The following is a 21,389-nucleotide window of genomic DNA, read 5'->3' as shown; positions in this document are numbered from 1 at the left end:
TCTACTGTTCTTTCTTAAGTAAATGATTGTTAAACATTGAGATATAATTCATATGCCATAAAATTCACCCTTTTAGTGTACCATTCAGTGGTTCTTAGTATATTCATAAGGTTGGGTAACCATCACCATCATCTAATTCCAGGACATTTTAATCACCCCCAAAAAGCAACTCTGTGCTCGTTAGCTCTCTGTCTGTCCCCTCCTCCCTAGACCCTGGTGACCACAGATCCCTCTGACTTTGGATTTGCCTCTTTCAGACATTTCAAATAGAACCATACAAACATATGGCTCTTGTGCCAGCTTCTTTTTTTTTTTAATTTTTTTTAACGTTTTATTTATTTTTGAGACAGAGAGAGACAGACCATGAACGGGGGAAGGGCAGAGAGAGAGGGAGACAAAGAATCGGAAGCAGGCTCCAGGCTCTGAGCCATCAGCCCGGAGCCCTACGCGGGGCTCGAACTCACGGACCGTGAGATCGTGACCTGAGCCGAAGTCGGACGCTTAACCGACTGAGCCACCCAGGCGCCCCACCAGCTTCTTATACTTAGCATAAAATATTTTCCAGATTCATCCCACTGCAACTTTTTTTGTTAATCTAAAACAATTTCAGAAGAAAATGTTTTTAAAAACTGATTTGGGGGTTGGGATTTTTAGCTAAAATACATAATATTTTTTTTAAGTTTGTAAATTGTAGCAGCCTGGTTTCACTGTATTTATCAATTTAAGAGAGAAGCACGTTGGGTAGTTTACCTTCAGTCCAGGCATCCTTGGATATTTAAGAGAATTAGGTGTGCAAATACAATTTTATTTATTTTTAATTTTTTTTAGATAGAGTGTGGGAAATGGGGGGGGTGGGGAGAGATAAAGTGGGAAAATGGTCACAGGGAAAGGGAGGGAGAGAATCCCAAGCAGTCTCCATGCTCAGCTCAGAGCCCACGTGGCGACGTCCCAGGACTGTGAGGTCATGACCCCAGACAAATCAAGAGTCAGTTGCTTAACTGACTGAGCCACTCAGGCACCAACAAATGCAATTTTAGTTTTTATTTTTAAAGTTTATTTACTGAGAAAGAGAGAGGGAACGGTAGAGAGAGAGAGGGTGAGAAAGAATCCCAAGCAGGCTCTGTGCTGTCAGCGCAGAAACAATGAGATGATGACCCGAACTGAAATCGGATGTTTAACCGACTGAGACACCCAGACGCTGCTCCCCACAAATACAATTTTAAAACTTTGAGGGAACTTATGTTGCAAATGGATATGATTATGTAAGGGAGCCCAATGTATCCAACCTGAGTTTTGTCAAAAAAAAAAAAAAAGGTAAAGAGAGTAGTTTTTATTTTACTCGATTTATAAATAGAATAGTAAGTTTTATAATTTGAACTTAAAGCCTTAAGGAAAACTAAGTTTTAAATGTGTTACTTTAATAAAATTGAATCCTAACTGCATCAGTTTCTTGTGGCTGTTATAACATCTCAGAATCTTTTTTTTTTATTAAAAAAATTTTTCTTAATGTTTATTCATTTTTGGGAGAGACAGAGCACGAGTGGGGGAGGAGCAAAGAGAGAGGGGGGACACGGAGTGGGAAGCAGTCTCCAGGCTCTGAGCTGTCAGCACAGAGCCTGATGCGGGGCTCGAACTCATGGACCATGAGATCATGACCTGAGCCAAAGTCAGACACTCAACCGACTGAGCTACCCAGGTGCCCCTCAGAATCTTTAACTTAATCACATCTGCAAAGACTCTTTTCCCACATAAGTTCACATTTACGGCTTCCGGGGATTAGGATAGGGATGGTAACATTAGGGAGCATTGTTAGCCAATCACAATGATTTTTTTTAAGCTTTTATTTCTCTAGAGAGAGAGAAAAAAAGAGAAGGAGCACAAGTGGGAGAGGGGCAGAGTGAGAGAATCCCCAGCAGGTTCCACATTGTCAGCGTAGATGCAGGGCTTGAACTCAAGAACCATGAGATCATGACCTGCACCGAAGTCAAGAGTCGGACGCTCAACTGACTCAGCCACCCAAGTGTCCCCACAGTAATTTATTTCTAGAAAGTAACCACTAATAGTCTTGTCAGTGCACCAATACCACTAATGTGCATCAAAAACCCAGCGACAGTTCTTTCGTACCAGAATTGTTAGTGCTATTAGCAGGCAATGAGGCCATGGGAACCCTGAGTTCTTTCCTCTTCACCTTAAAGCTGAGCACTGTCTGTTATGGTGCTTCCCTCACCTAGGTGTTTAGCTATAATCTCCTCTTTATCTCTGGCTAAGCTACACCGAGTCCTTCTTGGAAGTAGGTATCATATATGTATTTAAATTTGAGAAGTATGTGGGGGCTGGAGGATGATCCTAGACTCTGCTCCTACATCACGATAGAGAACAGCAGGCTGACATACTGCTCTGAGCGCCCTAAGCCAACCATTTTTTAAAAGATGAGACTAGAAGCTCTCAAACTTCAGTGTGCTTCAAAATCAGCTCACAGGCTTTTAAAACAGATTTCCAGGGGTGCCTGGGTGGCTCAGTCGGTTAAGCGTCTGACTTCGGCTCAGGTCATGATCTCACGGTCCGTGAGTTCGAGCCCCGCGTCGGGCTCTGTGCTGACAGCTCAGAGCCTGGAGCCTGCTTCCGATTCTGTGTCTCCCTCTCTCTCTGCCCCTTCCCTGCTCATGCTCTGTCTCTCTCGGTCTCAAAAAATAAATAAACATTAAAAAAAAATTAAAAAAAAAAAAAAACAGATCTCCAGGGGGCGCCTGGTTAAGCATCCAACTTCAGCTCAGGTCATGATCTGGCTCAGGAGTTCCAGCCCCACATCAGGCTCTGTGCTGACAGCTCAGAGCCTGGAGCCTGCTTTGGATTCTGCGTCTCCCTCTCTCTCTCTCTCTCCGCCCCTCCTCCGCTCGCGCTCTTTCTCTCAAAAATAAACATTAAAAAAAATTTAAAAAAAAAGAATTACACATAAAATACAATAAAATAAAACAGATCTCCAGGCTTCACCCACAGTTTCTGATTCAGTAAGTCTGGAGTGAAGCCCTGAAATTTACATTTCAAACCTTTCCAGGGGATGCTCATGCTGCTGGTCCAAGGACCACAAGAGCCCTCACCTGAGAGCCACTGGTTGTGGAAAAGTCAGAGAAGACAGACAAGAGGAACAGGGAAAAGGATTTTCAGAAGCCAGAGTTGCACTTGCCTTGGGAAACAGCCCCATCTCTTCCAAGGACCACCACTTGCAGCCAGGAGTCCTCAAGAAGAGGTCTGCCACTGCTCCGAGGAGGGACTCCAACGGGGCCCCTGGGCTGGGATTCAGCTGGGGAGAAGTTCTCATACTTGGGAAAACAGAAGTTTCCTTAAATGTTCACAGCTCTCCAGACCCACAGTGTGGAATCCCAGAATGAATGGGATTGCCAGAGGGGAAAACCCAGAGAGAAGAGGGAGGGAGAGACAAGAGGTCCCTAAGACATGGCTAATGAGGTTGGGTGCTGGGTGCCACTGAAAAAAAGTTGTGGCAGAAGAAAAAATAATAAATGGTGGCTGACAAAACAGGAGGCAAAAGGAAGTGTCTGGGTTCGGAGCACCTGGGTGGCATCCAACACTTGATTTCAGCTCAGGACATGATCTCACAGTTGGTGGGTTTGAGTCCCACATAGGGCTCTGCACTGCCTGTTTGGGATTCTCTCTTTGCCTCTCTCTCTGCCCCTCCACCTCCTTGTGTTCTCTCTCTCTCAAAATAAATAGATATTTTAAAAAAAAAAGTGTCTGGGTTCCCTGAAATGCAGTGCAAAGCCACTGGAGTTATACACAATGTTGGTGCAGTTCGTGGATGAACAATTTTTATTTTAATTGCTACGTATGCTCTTTTTCTAGCAAACTTCTATTTATGACAAATGTATCTTACTTTCCATACTTTACAAGAGCACGAATAGAGTGGTTAAGAGTATAGACTTGGAGCCAGACCACAAGTCTGAACCTAGACTCTGCCACATTACTGTGTGACCTTACACAAGTTACATAGCCACTCTGTGCTTCAGTTTCCTCATCTGCATTGTGGGATAATAACAGAAGCTGCCGTGCAGTTATTATCTTGAGGATTAAGTGAAGTATTGCATGTAAAATGTTTAGAAAAGAGCCTGGGACTTAATAAATGACTACATGGGTATTACCTAATATGATTACGTTTTTAATGAAGTTTAAAAGTGAATAAAACTTTTATTTTATATTTATTTATTTATTTTTAAATGTTCATTTATTTTCGAGACAGAGAGAGACAGAGCATGAACGGGGGAGGGGCAGAGAGAGGGAGACACAGAATCTGAAACGGGCTCCAGGCTCTGAGCTGTCAGCACAGAGCCCGATGCGGGGCTCGAACTCACAGACCGCGAGATCGTGACCTGAGCTGAAGTCGGACGCTCAACCGACTGAGCCACCCAGGCGCCCCTGTTCTGTGGTTTTAAACCAAAGTTTGAACACTACACGTTTAAGAGTTTAGAAGATGGGGGGGGGGGGAAGGTTTAGAAGAGAGAAAAGCTAATGGGGGTGTTGCTCCCTTCAGTTTGCTAAGAGGTTTAGTCATAAAAGGGTTAATTCCAGCTGTCACTCCAGAAGGGAGGTGGGAGGAGGCCAGGGGCTGGCTGTGGGCAGCATCCAGGAGCAGCTCTTGCAATGCTCTGGAGGAAGCATAGGGGACACAGCCTGGGCCCCATGCTTAAAAGGGTGGTTCCCAGGAATCAAGGGAGCTGGAAAGCAACAAGCATAGGTTTGGCAGCATAGGGCAAGAAAGAGCAGGGTTCAAGGGCTGGGGCTGGAGGCAAAGCCAGCAGCCGTGACCGAGCAACAGGCAAGGCCGGGGGGAGTGGGAGCAGAGCCAGGCACATCTCAGCCAAGGCCAGCTAACTGTAAAACCGCCTGCCCGGTTCCAAGAAGGCAGGGTAAGGGGCAAAGTTTGTATTCTGACAGTCCGCTGTGTCAAAAAAAACCCCAGTTTTGTCATGGATGAGCAAGCATGACAAGGTCCAGTGGGGGGAAGGGTACGGGGCAAAACGGTAAGTGGGGAGGCCCAGAAACCCTGGCCCCACACATTAGTCCTTGGATATTGGCCATCCCTGTGAGAGGAGGGGCTTGGCTGGGCAGCTTCCAGGGGCCCCGTTTGGCCTCAGATGCACAGCCACTGCTCCCTTGACCTCCCATGTGCCACGTTCTGCGCCAAGCACTTTATTAGATTAATTAAGAGTCTTTTACTTGTGAGTAAAGAAATCAACTCAAGCCAGATTAATTTCAAAAGGGGGGAGGGGGCGCTGCATGGGGAAAATCCAGGAGTGTCTCTTGACCGCCCCCCCTCCCTGGTCAGGAAGTAGCTGGCCACAGGAAAGGCCCAGAGTGGGGACCCTGGAGCGTCTGGCATTATCCAACAACTCTCAGGTTCTCCCTGTGCGTCTGCCTCATCCCTCTCCTCAGCAGACAGTCTTTTTCTGATACTCAGTTGACAAGGCGGGGGGAAGAGGGCCGCCTGCAGCCCCCGTATTCCTATGTTACAGGTCCATCCACAGGGAGGAACTAAAGCAGGATCTGCCCTGACAGAAATATGAGTGCTGGGGCCCAGCACTGACCCTGAGGAGGAGGACGCAGCCCTCGGGAAGTGTGTGGATTTGAATCCAGTTTTGCTTGGCTCCAAAGCGAAGAGGTGGTCCTCAAAGGGAGGAGACAGGTAGGGGAACCGTGTTCACCAAGGCCATAAAGGGACGTTGTTGGGACACGGACAAAAGCCAACGTTCTGTATGAAAATAAAACTTTAATTTGCCAAGGCGCCATCACAGTAACCCCACACACCCTGTACCCGAGTTCTCCTGGGACTGGGCAAGCAGGGCCTCCCTGCCCGCTCTCTGCAAGTGGAGGTGCTCAGCTGGGAGAACAGTCACACATCCGAGGCTGAGGCCGTGCTCAGAGGTGGGAAGGGGACTTGGCCGGCTCCTTTCGTCCCTCACCAGCGATGGGCCGGTGTCGCTCCTCCCAGATAGTGAGGCCGTCGCAGGAGCAGATCTGCTTGGGGTTCTGGAAAAGGCCAGCGGAGCGTGCGATGATGCCACAGGCCAACCTGAGGAAGAATGTGTGGTCAGGAGCGGGCGCTGTAAACTGGTCTGGGCTCCTCCAGGGCTGCCCGTGCACCGCTGGCACAGCACAGCCTCCTGCCGGGGGTGGCATCACTCACCTCTCTCCTGAGTTCCCTGTGACCTTGGATAAGGGATGGCCACCCCGGCCCAGGTCGTCTTCTCCCTCATCGATGACCAGGCTTCGGCCAATCACATCCCACACCTTTGAGGGCAGATAACAGCCTCAGACAGTGGACCTGTTAGGAAAGGTCCCCACCCTCTTTTCCACTCACCTTCAGCTGCTCATCCTCTATCCTGAAGACAGCTCGGCCATCAGTGTCAGCGCAGACATTCCCCAGGTCTCCTCGGTGCTGCGGTGACATACAGGGGTGAGGAGAGGGGCACATGGGGCACAGCCACCAGCTTCTGGCTTCCCAGTATCTGATTCCCCTTCCCCAAAAGTATCAGTGCCCTCCTCTGGGTGCAGTCTGGTAAGACAAGGAATGGCCTTAGGATGCCACAGGATGGCAACTAGATGCTCCCTCCCTGGGACTGAAATCCTGGCCAGTGACCCCCTTCCTAGGAAGTCATGCCCACCGGACCAGACTGTTTCTCCTACAAGGTTGTCACCCTCCCTGCAACCCAGCCTCAAAAGCCAGCCTGGTTCCTTCTTCTTTACAAGCCCCGTTCTCCAGCCTCTCGTTGACTCTAAGCCCTTGGCGGTCTGCATGCAATTCCCCTGGGCTTAAGTTGGCCAGGTTTGGCTTCCTGACCACAGGAAGCAGCCAGCACTGGTCCCTGACTCCCAGCCTCCAGGAACACAGAGAAGAAACACAGGGAGCAAGGAGCCTATCCTGCCCTCCCCCAGAAGTTGGCTCTGCCTACCTTTTCCCTTTGAAGGTAATAACAAATGTCCTAACACATATACCAAGCACTTCCTCCATCAGACACACTTTGCTGGCATGCTGTAGCGTGCACATGCAGTCCTCACCCTCAAGGAGCTCGAAGCATGGTGGGGAGACAGACGTCGAACAGACTAGCGATTATGAAACACAGAGTTAGTACGGCAGCGAGTAGGTTTGCAGGTGACTGGACCTTACTGGGAAGTCACGGAAGCCCACGTCTGTACAGATAAATTGTGCCCAATCGGACGCTTTAGGCAGAAGCAAGTGCCTGTGCCTGTGCGGGCTGGTGCACATGGCTTTGCTGTGAAGAATGGTCACAAAGCATGTCACTGGGGGACGGGGGTGACAAGCAGCAAGAAGTGCCACTTCTGCTTTATCTTGTTTTCCAGAGAGACATCTGCTGCTTACACCTGGCGCTTTTTGTTATCCTGCGGTGGGGGCCTTTATGGCAGAAAGATCAAGGAAGGGGAGGTGATACTGAGCCTTGAGGAGCATCTTCAGGATTGGGCTGAGACAGCAAGCAGCCTAGCAATACGGCTCAAGAGCCATGACCCAGCAGCACGGACCACTCCTGCCCCTGCACTTGGGCAAGTAGAACTGGGCCGCAGGGCCTTGAATGTCACACCAAGCAGCTGGCCAGGGTCTGTGCCCTTAGGAGCTGGGGAGCCAAGAAGGGCTTTGGGCAGGGGCATGGCATGGTTACTCTGTGCTTTGGGCAACCTCTAGCACAGCGCACGAAGAGGAAGGATTGGGGGGAGGCAAGAGAAGGGAAGGCAGCTTGGGGACCAGTTACGAGAGGTGCAAAGGGACAGCCAGGCTCTGGTGTAAACCCCCACATTGAATTCACTTCCAGCTGGGCAAAAGCAGATGCAGAAATCCAAAAGGAACTTGTCAGTCACCATGGCAGCCTTGGCAGCCCAGCTCTTGCTCAAGTCTTTATCTCTATCAAGGACCTGTGGACAGTAGAGCAGCTGGCCCCAGCCCCTTCTCATCCCCCGCCCTGAGGGGCCCTGGGCTACAGCAAGGCTGCGAGATGGTCTCTCACCCTTCCGGTCTCCACTCCCTAACAGACATAGTGCTGCCAGTTCCCAACTGCTCCCTGTTGGTTCATGCCGCAGGGCCTCTGCCTATGGAGTCGCCCCCACCCCCACCCCCACCCATCTGTGCCTGACATTCCCACTCTCTGTTCTTCACCTGCTTAATTCTTGCGCAGCACCTTGCAAGGCTCGAGGTGCTCTAAGATGCACCTTCCCTGTACTGACGTCCCTCTGTGTTCTTCCACTGTGCACGTGCTAGACCTAGCATCACTTACTAGGCTAGGTTACAAAGATAGAATGGTTCCGTCTCGGATGCCCTCTCTTGCGTACTCGCTCTGGGGGAAGCCCAGCTGCCGTGTTGTGAGCTGCCCTAGGAAGAGGCCCACGTGGCAAAGGACTGATGTCTCTGGCCAACAGCCAGGGAGGACCCAAGGCCTGCCAACAGTGACATGAGCCTTGCGATGATTGCAGCCCCGGCCAACACCTTGATTATAGTCACCCCAAGCCAGAGGCCCCCAGCTAAGCTGCACCCATGTTCCTGCTCCGGAGAAATGGAGATGAATGCTTGTTGTTTTAAACCCCCAAGTTGGGAATGATTTGATTCACGGCGATAGGTCACTGCTACATGGGGCACAAACACAGCACCACACAGTGGACCCGACAGAAACCCTTCTCTGGCTTCCCAGGGTGGGAGGGGAAAGGAGTCAAACTTTTGACCATCGGAAATGTGAGGGAGCTGTCAAAAGTCCAAGAAATCAGGTACATGAGTTAAGAAACATGTACCATAGCTTCATTTGTTCTGTGGCAGAAGGCTACAAACCTTCATCAGATAGAAATTACAAATCCAGGAAGCCTGTGAGTCCTGGGAGGGTGTAAAGAGGGGCTGCCAAGTCCCGGGAGAGGGACCAGGCCCCAGAGCCTGCCCTGGTACTGAATCTCCGAGTGCAGAGGGAACACGTACCCCAGAAGTGAAGGAGATGTGACCGGGTGTTAGGAAACATTAAATCCCTGAGTGAGGGCAATCATCCTGGAGGACACCCAGGACAAAGGTTTAATTCAGTCTTCAACACCTTCTCTAACATTCACTAATCTCCACATAAAGGAGAAAAAGCAGGCCTTCCTCAGTTCTCAGACCTTGCAGGCCAGAACCCAGCAGGACTGTACTAACGTTTAGTTGGCCTCCAAAGGTCATTTTTGCAATGACCCTGCTCTTATGGCTACAAGTACCGGTTTTCCATTCTCTGTGGCAGTATTAGGTTTCTTGTTAAAAATAAACCGACCTTAATTACATGAAACGATGTCTTGATTTGCTTCAAAATAATGGTGGAGAAAGGCTGGAGATGTAGATGAAAAATGACTGGCCATGGGGCACCTGGGTGGCTCAGTCGGTTAAGCGTCCGGCTTCGGCTCAGGTCATGATCACACGGTTTGTGATTTCAAGCCCCATGTCGGGCTCTGTGCTGACAACCTGGAGCCTGGAGCCTGCTTCAGATTCTGTGTTTCCCTTGCTCTCTGCCCCTCCCCGACTCATGCTCTGTCTCTGTCTCTCAAAAATAAACATTAAAAAAAAAAACAAAAAACACTGGCCATGAATTGGTCACTGTTGAAACTGGGTGATAGGGACACGGGAGTTTAGGACAAGTTTCTCTCCTTTGGAATGTTTGAAACCTTCCATGATAGATTATAGCATTAAAAATAACCCAATTTGGGGCGCCTGGGTGGCTCAGTCGGTTGAGCGTCCGGCTTCGGCTCAGGTCATGATCTCACGGTCCGTGAGTTTGAGCCCCACGTCAGGCTCTGTGCCGACAGTTCAGAGCCTGGAGCCTGCTTCAGATTCTGTGTCTCCCTCTCTCTCTGCCCCTTCCCCGCTCATGCTCTGCCTCTGTCTCTCAAAACTGAATAAACATTAACAAAAATTAAAAAAAGAAATAACCCAATTTACCTAAGGAAAAACCTGAGTTAACTTACAGGAAACTGTGGAATAACTAACAGAACAAGCAATACTCAGATAAGCAAAAACCAAGGCAGCATAGAACTCACTGCCGACGGGAAACAATTCTCTGGTGAAAAACAAAACTTCAAGCTGGGAGTTGCACCATCAGAAATGGCCTTTTTAGTTCAGGCAAAATCTTCAACTTCCACACCTTCGGTTCTCCAGAAAGCCTCTCCCACTGCCCATGTCCTTGGGTTCAGGCCGGATCGGGTGCTTGCCCTGGGCTCCCGGGGCCTCACACAGGCTCCTGCAAGGGTCACCTCACTGCTCTGCAACCACGGGGTCCTCAAGGGTCTCCCTCACCAGACTGTGAGCTCTTGGGGTCAGGCCTCAACCACAGGGAGGGTCAATGTTTCTAAATGGAATAAGATAAAATGAGGGGACCCCACCAAAATGGAATTGTCCGCTAACGCCCCAGGAGCAGCCTGCCCTGCCTGAGGCCTCGGGCCCCCTTGCAGCCTAAACTTCACCCAGATGGACACTTACCCGGTCAGAGTCCTCGGGGCCCCCATGAGATGTTCCATCAGGGTTAAAGTGGTCTCCACAGCTAAGAACAAAAGGTAAGCAGGAGGGCAGCAAAACAGTGGCTCGCAGGCCATCCTCTCTATTTATTTCACCCACTCACTCAGCAAACAGACTTACTCTGTACCAGGCTCTGGGCTGAGGGCACGGAGAAGAATCAGATGTGGGTTCTGCCCTCAATAAACTTTTGGGGGAGACACAGATGAGTAAGCAACTAATTGCATCACAGCATGACAAACACCACGACATGGAGACCCGCCCTTCTGTGTCTAGTAGGAGTTACTTCCTTGTCAGAGGCAGTAAGGTGGCTACGAGCAGGAATATCAAGGTTCAAATCCCACCCTACCATGTACATGCCCTGGGGCCTTTGACTGAGCCTCAGTTTCCTCATCTGTAGACTGGGTGTGTGTGTATATGCCTTACAGTACTTGTGAGGAACAAGTGTGAAAGCCTGTGTAGACGGCCGAACACAGCCTCTGCACGGAGTGGGTGCACAACTGGGGGAATGAAGATGCCACCGGGGAAGTTACAGATGACTTACCTGCTGCAGTTCCCTGTGAGGTCCCCAAACTGATGGACGTGGAGTCCGTGCAGCCCAGGCTCCAGGCCATCAATGGTCCCCTCAATGAGGCAGCGCTCGGGGGTCAGCTGTAGGAAGCGCACCACCCCTTGCACAGGGCCAGGCCCCTCCAGAATGGCAACTGCTGCCCCCAGATTCTCTGCAAGGTATCAAGACACCTGGGCTGGCTCGCCACCTCAGCCCCACACCTTCATCAGCTCAAAAAGGGCAAGGAGAGAGCCCCGCATAACTCTCATGCCTTCCCCAAGGCCACCTGAACCCCCAACCTCCGAATCCTACAGTTTAGATGTGTACCAGCCCCCTCCCTCCCAGAGAAGCCAAGGCCAGGGCTGTAGCGGCTACTCACGCAATAGGCCACTGCCCATGCCCTTGAGCACCGCCTGCCGCCCTGTGCCTTCTAAAAGGGCCTGCACCTCCTGGCTGGGCAGGGTGGTCTGCACCAGGACCATCTGGTTCTGCAACTGCACCTCCACACTCTGAACACCTGTGGGGAGAGGGGGGGCATGGGCAGCAGAGGGCTGACACCCCATCCTCATCTTCACCAACCTCCCCACGGCTGGAGGCAAGCTGGGAAGCTGCCTGCTGGCTGTTTAAGGCCCTCAACCTCTCTGATAAATAAATCTTTATAAATAAAGTGGGGAGAATGCCACTTCACCTCCAGGGTTATTGTGTGTCCCTGTTATAAGCCAGGAGTTATTTGTTTTTTTTGTTTTTTTTTTAATTTTTTTTTCAACGTTTTTTATTTATTTTTGGGACAGAGAGACAGAGCATGAACGGGGGAGGGGCAGAGAGAGAGGGAGACACAGCATCGGAAACAGGCTCCAGGCTCCGAGCCATCAGCCCAGAGCCTGACGCGGGGCTCGAACTCACGGAGCGCGAGATCGTGACCTGGCTGAAGTCGGACGCTCAACCGACTGTGCCACCCAGGCGCCCCAAGCCAGGAGTTATTTGTAACTTAAGAAACACAGGTAATTACTTAAGATGTTTTCATAAAAGTGGGCCATCAGTATTTCATTATTTATGATAGCCCAGAGGAGAAAACAACCCACATGCCCATCAACTGATGAATGTGCATCCAGGGGCGCCCCTGTGGCTCAGCCGATTGAGCGTCCAACTTAGGCTCAGGTCATGATCTCATGGTTCATGGGTTCGAGCCCCACATCAGGCTCACTTCTGTCAGCGTGGAGCCTGCTTCGGATCCTCTGTCCCACCCCCCACCCCCAACCCCGTCCCTCCTCCGCTGGTACTATCTCAAAACTAAACAAACATTTAAAAAAAAAAAAAAAAGGAAATGTGCATCAATACAATGGAATATTTCTCAACCATAAAGAGATAAAAAGGAATCAAAGGGCTGATAATGCTACCACAGGGATGCACCTAGAAAATATCATGTTAAGTGAGAATCAGTCACAGAAGACCACACATTAGATGATGCCATTATGGACAAAACGTCCAAAATAGGAAAACCTATAGAGACAACAGATTGGGGGGTGGGGGAATAGGAGGGTGATCGCCAAAGTGTACAATTCCTTCATGAGGGGATGAAATGTACAATTGATAGTGGTGATGGCTGCACAACCCTGATCATATTAAAAACCACTGAATTGGGGGCGCCTGGGTGGCGCAGTCGGTTAAGCGTCCGACTTCAGCCAGGTCACGATCTCGCGGTCCGGGAGTTCGAGCCCCGCGTCAGGCTCTGGGCTGATGGCTCAGAGCCTGGAGCCTGTTTCCGATTCTGTGTCTCCCTCTCTCTCTGCCCCTCCCCCGTTCATGCTCTGTCTCTCTCTGTCCCAAAAATAAATAAACGTTGAAAAAAAAAATTTAAAAAAAAAAAAAAAAAAAAAAAAAAAAAAAACCACTGAATTGTATACTTAAAATGGGTGTATTTTAGGATATCTGAATTACCTATCAACAAAACTGTCACACACATCTAAAAGGGGGGGGGGCTGGGTAGTTAAATGTCAGACTCTTGGTGTGGGCTCAGCTCAAAATCTCACATTTCGTGACATCGAGCCCCATGTCAGGCTTTACACTGACAGCACGGAGCCTGCTTGGGGTTCTCTCTCTCTCCTTCTCACTCTGCCCCTGCTCCTGTTCTCTCCCTCTCTCTCAAAGTAAATTAATTTAAAAGGGCGGGGGGCTGGGGCACCTGGGTGGCTCAGTCGGTTGAGTGTCCAACTCTTGATTTTGGATCAGGTCATGATCCCAGAGTCAAGAGATTGAGCCCTGCATTGGGCTCTGTGCTGAGAGTGGAGCCTGCTTGAGATTCTCTCTCTTTCTCTCCCTCTGCCCCTCCCTACTGCATGCACATGTGCTCCCTCCCTAAAATAAAATAAAATAAAATAAAATAAAATAAAATAAAATAAAATAAAATAAAATAAAATAAATAAAAGGGGGGTGCTATCACCATCATCATGAGAGCTAACATTTGCACACATGTACTGTGGGCTTTTTATACTCTACCCATATGAGCTCATTTGATACTCAAGTAACCCTGTGAGGTGGGTACTAACATCCCTGTTTTACAGATGAGAAAACTGCAGAGACTTAAGAACCTTGCTCAAATGCACGGTGTAGTAAATCAGGGAACTGGAATTCATCTCAGGCAGCCTAGCTCTGGAAACCTGCCCAGACACTCCGCTCACCCTGAGAAGCAGCCCCTCCTCTGTCCTCCTGTAGGAGCTCCCTTTTCCCCCAAGTAACTCACGCTGCACTGCTTACAGTCCCCTGTGAGTGCAGGAGCTCTGTGTGGTCCACAGGGGTCAGCCTCCAAAGTCAGTGTGTCTCAGGTGCCCTCCAAATGCCTGAAGTGACCCTATGTACACACAGACTGCGGGATGATTGACCCACGCCTAGCTTTGAGGGCCATTGAGCCGACTCAAAGAAGGAAGAGAAGGGGCTTCTCTTTCATTCAGATATTTGGCCCTCCCAAGCCTTTCAAGAGAGCTCTCAAACCCTTAGCCAGCACACGGGTGATGGGTTGGGAACTATAATGCAGCTTTCACCTGCAGGACTTCCACCATTCTGCTTTCAACTTAGTAAATGTGTCCATTGCTCTGCAGGTTAAGCCCAGGGGAGCCGTGGGCCATCCAGAGAACAAAGGTTAAATAAGCCATTTCACCCTTTTGAGCTGGTGCCCTGAGAACTGAAAGCTACACGGACTACTGGTTTTCCCTTCATCTTTGGTTTCCCTCCTCCATATTCTTTCCACAAATGTGTGCTAGGGATGGAGGAGGCCAGGGTCAGGAAAAGCGCTGGTCCTTGTCCTCAGGGAGCTCACAGGCTGTGGGAGAAGCCAGACTCCGAAGCCAGACTCCCTGTGGATTAACCATCAGGCAGAGATGGGAATAACAGCCCAGGGGGCAAAACTGGGAAATGCTATCAGGGAGAGGTAGCACCTAAGGGACAGGAATCTCTCTCACAGGCTTGTGTCTTCGGATCCCCTGCAGCAGCAGCGACACTGTTGGGGGAGCGGGGGAGGGGCAGAATTTGTAAGACATCAGACGAACACATGCATCCCCTCTCCTGCAAGTACAGGGTGACTCTGTGAGAAGAAAACCCTCCAATTACCAAACTGGCCCTCACTTCAAACAAAATTTTATCCTGAGCCACCAGGTAGCCTGTGAAGCGTTGGGCGCTCTGGGTCCACTTAGAGATGCCTTTGGATGCCAATGGCTGCAAACGGGGTACAGGGAGGGTAATGGGGGAACTCTTGTGGTCTGACTCCAGGGTACGCCAAGAGCTGTGCTCTGTCTGACACACATCAGGATGATGATACTGTCCTCATCTGGCAGGTGAGGAGACGAGGCCGGGAGGGGGGCACAACTGGCTTGGAAGGCAGCCTGTCCAGCCCCAAAGCTGATGTTTGGTCCCCTTGCCACACAGAAAGGAAGGTTGAGCCCCTAAGGCTGATGTTCTGGGGCTTCTGGGGCTCAGATAAGCACACAGTGTGAGAAACTTTTTTATTTGCCTTAATTGACTAGCATACACTAAGCACCTGCCACGTGCCATGTTCCAGGCAGTGCAAATAAACAGGGAACAAGTCAGGTCACATCTCTGACCCATGAAATGGCATGTGTTCCAGTGCAGGGACACAAATGCCCAATACACACACAACAGAGTTTCAGATAGTGAAAAGCGTGATCAATGAAACAGGTGATAGGGAACAAATGCGGGCCAAGCCACTTAGACTGGTCAAGGAAGGTCTCCTTGAACCTCTAAGTGAAGCCCTGAATGTAGTCAGGTAAGAGTATTCCAACAGAGGGAACAACGCTGGCAAAGACCTTGAGGCAGGAACAACACTGACATGTTCTAAGAAGAGAGGAAGGCCAATGTGGCTAGAGCTGAGAGTAAACAGATACAGGGTGCCAGGGTGGCTCAGTTGGTTAAGCATCCAATTCTTGATTTTGGCTCAGGTCATGATCCCAGGGTCATGAGATTTAGTCCTGCTTTGGGCTCCGCACTGGGCATGGAACCTGCTTAAGATTCTCTCTCTCCCTCTGGTCCTTCCCTGCTCATGCATATTCTCTCTCTCTAATAAATAAATTAGGTAAGTAAGTGAATAGTTAGATATGAAGCTGTAAGTGGAGACCAGTCAAGCAAGGCCCAAAAGGAAAGAATCTGGATTTTAATTTTAATGCAACGGGAGGCCACTGGGAGAAGCCACAGGGTATAGTGGTTAAGAATGTGGACTCTGGGGGCGCCTGGATGGCTCGGTCGGTTAAGCGTCTGACTTCGGCTCAGGTCATGATCTCGCGGTCCGTGAGTTCGAGCCCCACGTCGGGCTCTGTGCTGACAGCTCAGAGCCTGGAGCCTGTTTCAGATTCTGTGTCTCCCTCTCTCTCTGCCCCTCCCCTGTTCATGCTCTGTCTCTGTCTCAAAAATAAATAAACGTTAAAAAAAAAAAAAGAATGTGGACTCTGGAGTTGAAATTCTGAGTCTGCCACATACTAGATGTGTGGCCTTAGCCAAGTTACTCAACCTTTCTGTCGAGTTTTCTATTCAGTTTGTTCATCTGCAAATGGAGATACTACTACCTTCTTCAGAGAAATATTAAAGGCCTAAATGAGCAGTGCTTGGCCCATGGGACGCTCTCAAACATTATTACTTCTGGAGGATTTTAAGTAGGGCAGTGATATCATCTAAGTCACAATTTTAAAAATCACCTTGGCTTTTGTATGGAAAAGCTATTGGAGGGGGCTACAGAGGCAACAGGGAGCACAAAGATGAGGTTCTTGTGTGGTTCAGGGAGAGCTAAGGTGACCTGGATTGGTGTGAAGGCCAATGTATGGAAAAAGAGAGGCTAACTTCTGAATATATTTTAGATATACAGCAGACAAGACTTTCTGATGGACTGGCTTCCATGCAAGTGGGTTCCTCTTCTGGGGTCTCCTAAGAGCTGATTCTCTGCTTCTCAAGTGGGAGGGCCCCAGTGGGAAGCTCCCTGTAACTATGCACTTCCTCAACTCTTGACCTTGGTCTGAACCAAGAAGGCTGGCTCCCCAGCTGAGCAAGATTCAGTACAGCTGGTGCAGAGTGAGGCCAGGCCAGCCCTTGTTTAGCTCAAAGCCTAGTAAGAAAGAAAACATAAGACCACAGGGAACTCTAGGACGTGTGACAAGGGTTCAAGGAAGTGAGCCTTGGGCTTGGAGCTTCTCCCACTTATTTACGAGAAGAGCAGAACCCTCTTCTCCAAAGCCCCAGGCCTCCCAGAGAGGGCAAATCTCTCTCTCTCTCTCTCTCTCTCTCTCTCTCTGCTTCAATATCTGTCCCCGAATGCCTCTGCCCAATCAGATTGCCACCTGTAAGCCCTTCCTCTCATAATTTCTAAGATTTAGTGAGCTCTCGCTACATGCCAAAGATTTTTCTAAAGTGCTTTACATGTATTAACTAACTTATTCTTCATGACAGTCCTGAAGAGTAGTTTATGGCCATTTAAATGCTGAAGAAACAGGCCCAAGTAGTAACATGCATGAAGTCTAAGTGCCGTTCAGTGGCAAAGAGGAGATCTGACCACAAACATTCTGACTCGAGAGCACATACCCTTACCCACTACTGCTGCCCTATACAGGCTAAGTGCCATCACTGCCCTAGCTTCAGGACCCATCTCATTCATCTCCTCTCAGAACTGCTCTTCCATGAGCAAGGCTTCCATGCTTATCATCACCTGAGGGCAGACTATGTCTGAAACATTTGTGAACACTTCTCCCTAAAAAGCCCCCAGTGTCTGGTCCATACCTGCTGAATGACTGGATGAACATTTACCAGAATCAAAGGAAGGCGGTTCCCAGTGCCTTTGCCCTCTCAGATATTTCTGTTGTGCAAGGTCACCTCCAGACCAGTTAACTGGCTTATGAGAATCAGGAGCTGCCTGGGATGGAACAGGGCCAAGGCTGCTGTTTGCGTTGTTAAGATTATGCTGTTGGGCAAGCAAGAGCCGCCGCCGTATCCAGGGAACGCCCTCTGTAGGTGGGGCTATCTATCCTCTGCCTCATTCCCTGGGCACCTGAGATGCACAATACCAGTGTGTCAGGGCCGGTAGAGGGCTCTGGCAGGGCAGGCTTGAGATCTGTACTCTAGGCTCTGCCTCTGCATCTCCGTATGACTCTGAGAACATTCCTTCCTGTCTCTGGGTCTCAATTTCTACACCTGTAAATGGGAGTAGGGTTGGTCCAAGAGACTTGCCGGCTCCTTCCAGAGGCCTCAAGACTGTCCGCGGTTTTTCTGGCTCTTACCTGCCACCCCTTGTAGGGACGTGCGCACCGCGTCCACGCAGCTCTCGCAAGTCATCTGCACCGCGAACTCCAGCTGCAAGGGCGTCAGGGACGCGCAGATGAGAGCTGGGGACCCCTTCTGCGTGACCCTGCTTCATTACCTCCCCTATGGCCACCCCGAAGGCCTAGGAAAACGTCTTCACGTGACCCCTCCTCAAGCGCCCTCATTATCAGTCATGATCGCTCCGGGACCAGCACCCCAACCCTCCCACGTCAACGCCAAGAGCCCCGCAAGTCTCGAAGCGGTTTTCCGGGGAGGTCCCAGGCCCCGCCCCAGGTGCCTACTCTTTCCCTTCTTCCTGCGTTAACCCCGGGGTCCGAGGCTCTCTGCCCAGAGAGGCTCCCACACGAGGCCTCGACCCTCACCGTGCAGGCGGTCCCGCGGTCCCCGGAGTCCGAAGCCATCCCGGACCCAGTCACCTGCCAGAAGACCTGAACTGCTCGAGGTCTCAGAGGCAACCCTCCAACTGCGTCGCGGAGAGGCGGGGCCTCGGAAGTCACATTTTGCCCCGCCTCCTGGTGCGCGCGCACGTAACACCCCTCCCGCACGTCTAGCTTTGGCACTCACCGGCTGCGCAGGCGCACTCGGGCCATCCGACCCCTGGTTGCCTTAGTGACCCCTGGTTGCCTTAGTAGCCTCCGGCGCTCTTCTGGCCAGACCTCCTGTGCCGCCAGCGCTAAAATGGAGCCCTATAAGCCGGACCCCGAGCTCCAGCGGTTTTACCACCGGTTGCTGTGTCCGCTGTCGCTCTTCCCCCGCAAGGCGACATGCTCAGAATCTCAGAAGCGCCTTCCGCCGGAGGTGCCGATGCTGCTGCCCTTGCCGGTCTCACGGCTGACGGCGGAGTCTCTGTGCCGCCAGGTGGCCGAGCGGCTGGCCAGTAGTGGGCTGGCGGTGCGCGTGCCTACCGAAGGTCGTCTCCGTTTCACTCAGGTCATCCTGGACGAGCTCAAGTGCAGCTGGCAGGAGCCTCCCCCCGAACCTCGTCTGAACCACTTGAACAACCAGAGACTGCGAAAGCGACTCCAGGTCTACGTGCTGCTCAGCAGTGAGCAGCTCTTCCTACACTACCTGCACCTGCTGAACACCATGTCGACCCCCGCAAGTGTCTTCACTGAATCAGCCACGCTCACCCGTTTAACCGCCAGGCTCGCCAAGGACTGCACAATCTTTCTTACCAGCCCTGAGGTCTATCATTGCTTGTTCGCCGACTTCCTCACCCTGCTGAAGATAGAGCAGGCCCACCGCGGCATGCACAAGCTGCGCCCTGTAGGCTCCACTGGGGCTTTCAAGCTTTTCCCTAGCCCATTGCTTCACAGCTCCGGCTTCGCCCAAGTACCGTGCTGCACCCTCAACCTGAACTATCTCATCCAACTCAGCCGCCCACGGGAGTTTCTCAGTGAGCCTGAACTGGATCCACTGAAGGAACTGAAGTCCATCCCGCAACTGAAGAAGAAGAAGCCTCTCCAATGGCTGTCCTCCGTGCAGAAGAAGAGAGAAAGCGACTTCAGTTCCACACCGATTGTGTCACCGCCCGGGTACTCTGTGGCTCCCACCAGCGGGGCTCCCCCTACCTCCCACTTGCCCCTCTGCTCCCAGTTCCAGAGGGGCCAGTCCATGCCCTCTCTGCGGGAGGGCTGGAAGCTAGCAGATGAATTGGGCGTCCCTCCACTCTCCCCTCGCCCCTTAACCCCGTTGGTCCTGGCTCCAGAGAGCAAACCAGAGCTGGCAGGGGACACGGTGGCTGAGGACCTGAAGCAGATGATAAATAACATGAAATTGGAGAGGACTCACTACTCATCACTGGACACAGGCCTGCCCCCACTCCTAGGGGCCCTGACCCGCCGCCCAGCTGCAGCACATCGCCTGGAGGAGCTGCAGAGAATGTTGAAGGGCCTCGAAGAGGAAGAAGCCACTGGACAGTGGGGCCTCCAGTGCCCCAAATCCCTTCCATTTCAACCACAGCCGGTGACTGTTACTTTGAAGCTAGGAAATCAGGTTGTGGTCCAAGCAGCTGCTGTGCAGGTCTCTGAGAGAAACTTTTTGGACTCCTTCCACGTTGACAGGGCCGGAGTTCTATACAACCACCTGGCTGGTGAACTAGAACCCAAACTTATTGAGGAAATGGATGTTGGTTGCTTTGTTGGCAATAACATCAGGGAGGTCTACAAGGAGTTGATGAGCCGTGTCTCTCTTGACCACTTCTCTTTTGACCAGGGACCCCTCATTGAGCCTGCAGCCAATAAAGACTGGTCAACATATCTGTCCTCAGCCTTTCTACATCAAGAAAAACAGCATCGCGTCATCAATCCCAAGTTAGCTGGACTTTATTCCCAGAGAGCAAACATTTTACAGTCCACCTCTGATAAGATATCCTCCCTCACATCACTGCAAGCAAGCAAAGGCTGGGAGAAGTGGTCAAACAAAGCCTCATGGGTGAACTGGTGGAAAGCCACCTTGTCTGTGAGTGACTACTTCAAGTACCTCACCAGCCAGGAGACAGATTTCCTCCACGTCATCTTCCAAATGTATGAAGAGGATGTTCCTGTGGAGGCCAAGGCCCCTGTCAGAGAGTCCGTAAAGATTCGGCGCCCACCTCCCTTGCAGGAAGATGAAGAACCAGACTTTGTGCCAGGAGAGTGGGACTGGAACACCGTGCTGGGGCACAGGCTAGGAACCAAGAGGAGCGGCCCCCTGGGAGAACCCTACAAAATCCTGAATCTGCAGAAGCGTCTGGAGCGGCTGTGGTCCATGCTTGAGGTCCCTGACAAGGATCGGCTGGACATGGCCATCAAGTACAGCTCCAACGCTCGTCTGAGGCAGCTGCCTTCGTTGGTGAGTGCCTGGGAGCAAGCCCTGAAACCCATTCAGCTGCGGGAAATGTTGATGGGGAAACTGGAATGGTTTGAGCGACAAGCCTCTGACCCCAACCGCTTCTTCCAAAAGACTGACATGGACCTGAGTCGCCTCCTGGAGGAGAATCAGTTCCGCAACCACCTACACAGAAAGATCAGTCTAGTGCAGACCCCTCTGGCTTCCCTCCTGGAGGAGATTGAGTTAGTTTTTGGTGAGCCAGTGACCTTTAAGGGGCGGCGATACTTGGACAAGATGAAGCATGACAAGGTGGAGATGCTCTACTGGCTACAGCAGCGGCGACGGGTCCGCCACCTGGCCCGGGCTCAGAAAGCCTCCCACCAGCCAGGGCTGTTCCAGAAGCTCAGCAGCCAGCCTCTAATAGCTCCTGGGAATACTCCCATTATTCTTTGACAAGGCCAAGTGTCCTCAAATCCCCCCCTCACCCCCAAGAATCCAGCAGATCCTCCAGACCCCTTGGGTGCTTTAGAAGATATAGGAGTGCAGGATTCAGGAACATTGTTTTCCAACTACCAAGGGACTGAGATTAATACTTTATTTTGACGTGAGGTTCGCATAATGCATCCCCAAGCCCAGAAACCCAGTATACCCCTTTATTTCAAGCCATGCACAATAGAGCCAAAATCT

The 21,389-nt window shown here is 51.0% G+C and overlaps 2 protein-coding genes across 2 annotated transcripts; one reads left to right on the top strand and one right to left on the bottom strand.

The window, feature by feature from the left end:
• Positions 1-5,762: 5,762 nt before the first annotated feature.
• On the bottom strand, positions 5,763-18,363 carry CCS (copper chaperone for superoxide dismutase). Its single transcript, XM_047070821.1, has 8 exons — positions 18,254-18,363; positions 17,849-17,921; positions 11,461-11,598; positions 11,076-11,253; positions 10,499-10,559; positions 6,371-6,448; positions 6,197-6,300; positions 5,763-6,082 (listed from the first exon to the last, which is right to left on the bottom strand). The coding sequence occupies exons 1-8, from the start codon at positions 18,290-18,292 to the stop codon at positions 5,929-5,931; spliced, it is 825 nt and encodes a 274-aa protein (XP_046926777.1). The 5' UTR covers positions 18,293-18,363; the 3' UTR covers positions 5,763-5,928.
• Positions 18,364-18,569: 206 nt separating this feature from the next.
• Positions 18,570-21,155, top strand: CCDC87 (coiled-coil domain containing 87). Its single transcript, XM_047071009.1, has one exon. It carries the CDS (start codon positions 18,570-18,572, stop codon positions 21,153-21,155), a length of 2,586 nt encoding a protein of 861 aa, XP_046926965.1.
• The last annotated feature ends 234 nt before the right edge of the window (positions 21,156-21,389 follow it).

The sequence above is a fragment of the Lynx rufus genome, unplaced genomic scaffold, assembly GCF_022079265.1.
Source record: "Lynx rufus isolate CCGP_SWC_20201006 ecotype Redwood Valley unplaced genomic scaffold, mLynRuf1.p SCAF_9, whole genome shotgun sequence".
NCBI lineage: Eukaryota > Metazoa > Chordata > Mammalia > Carnivora > Felidae > Lynx > Lynx rufus.
The sequence above is the reverse complement of the archived record's forward strand: the minus strand, read 5'-3'. Positions and strand labels throughout refer to the sequence as shown.

Coding starts and splice junctions, on each gene's coding strand:
- CCDC87 (XM_047071009.1), top strand. CDS start 18,570: ATGGAGCCCTATAAGCCGGACCCCGAGCTCCAGCGGTTTTACCACCGG.
- CCS (XM_047070821.1), bottom strand. CDS start 18,292: ATGGCTTCGGACTCCGGGGACCGCGGGACCGCCTGCACG. Junction 10,560..11,075: donor CTCACAGGGAACTGCAGCAG/GTAAGTCATCTG, acceptor TTTTGTTCTTAG/CTGTGGAGACCACTTTAACC. Junction 6,449..10,498: donor GCCCCGAGGACTCTGACCGG/GTAAGTGTCCAT, acceptor ATGTCACCGCAG/CACCGAGGAGACCTGGGGAA.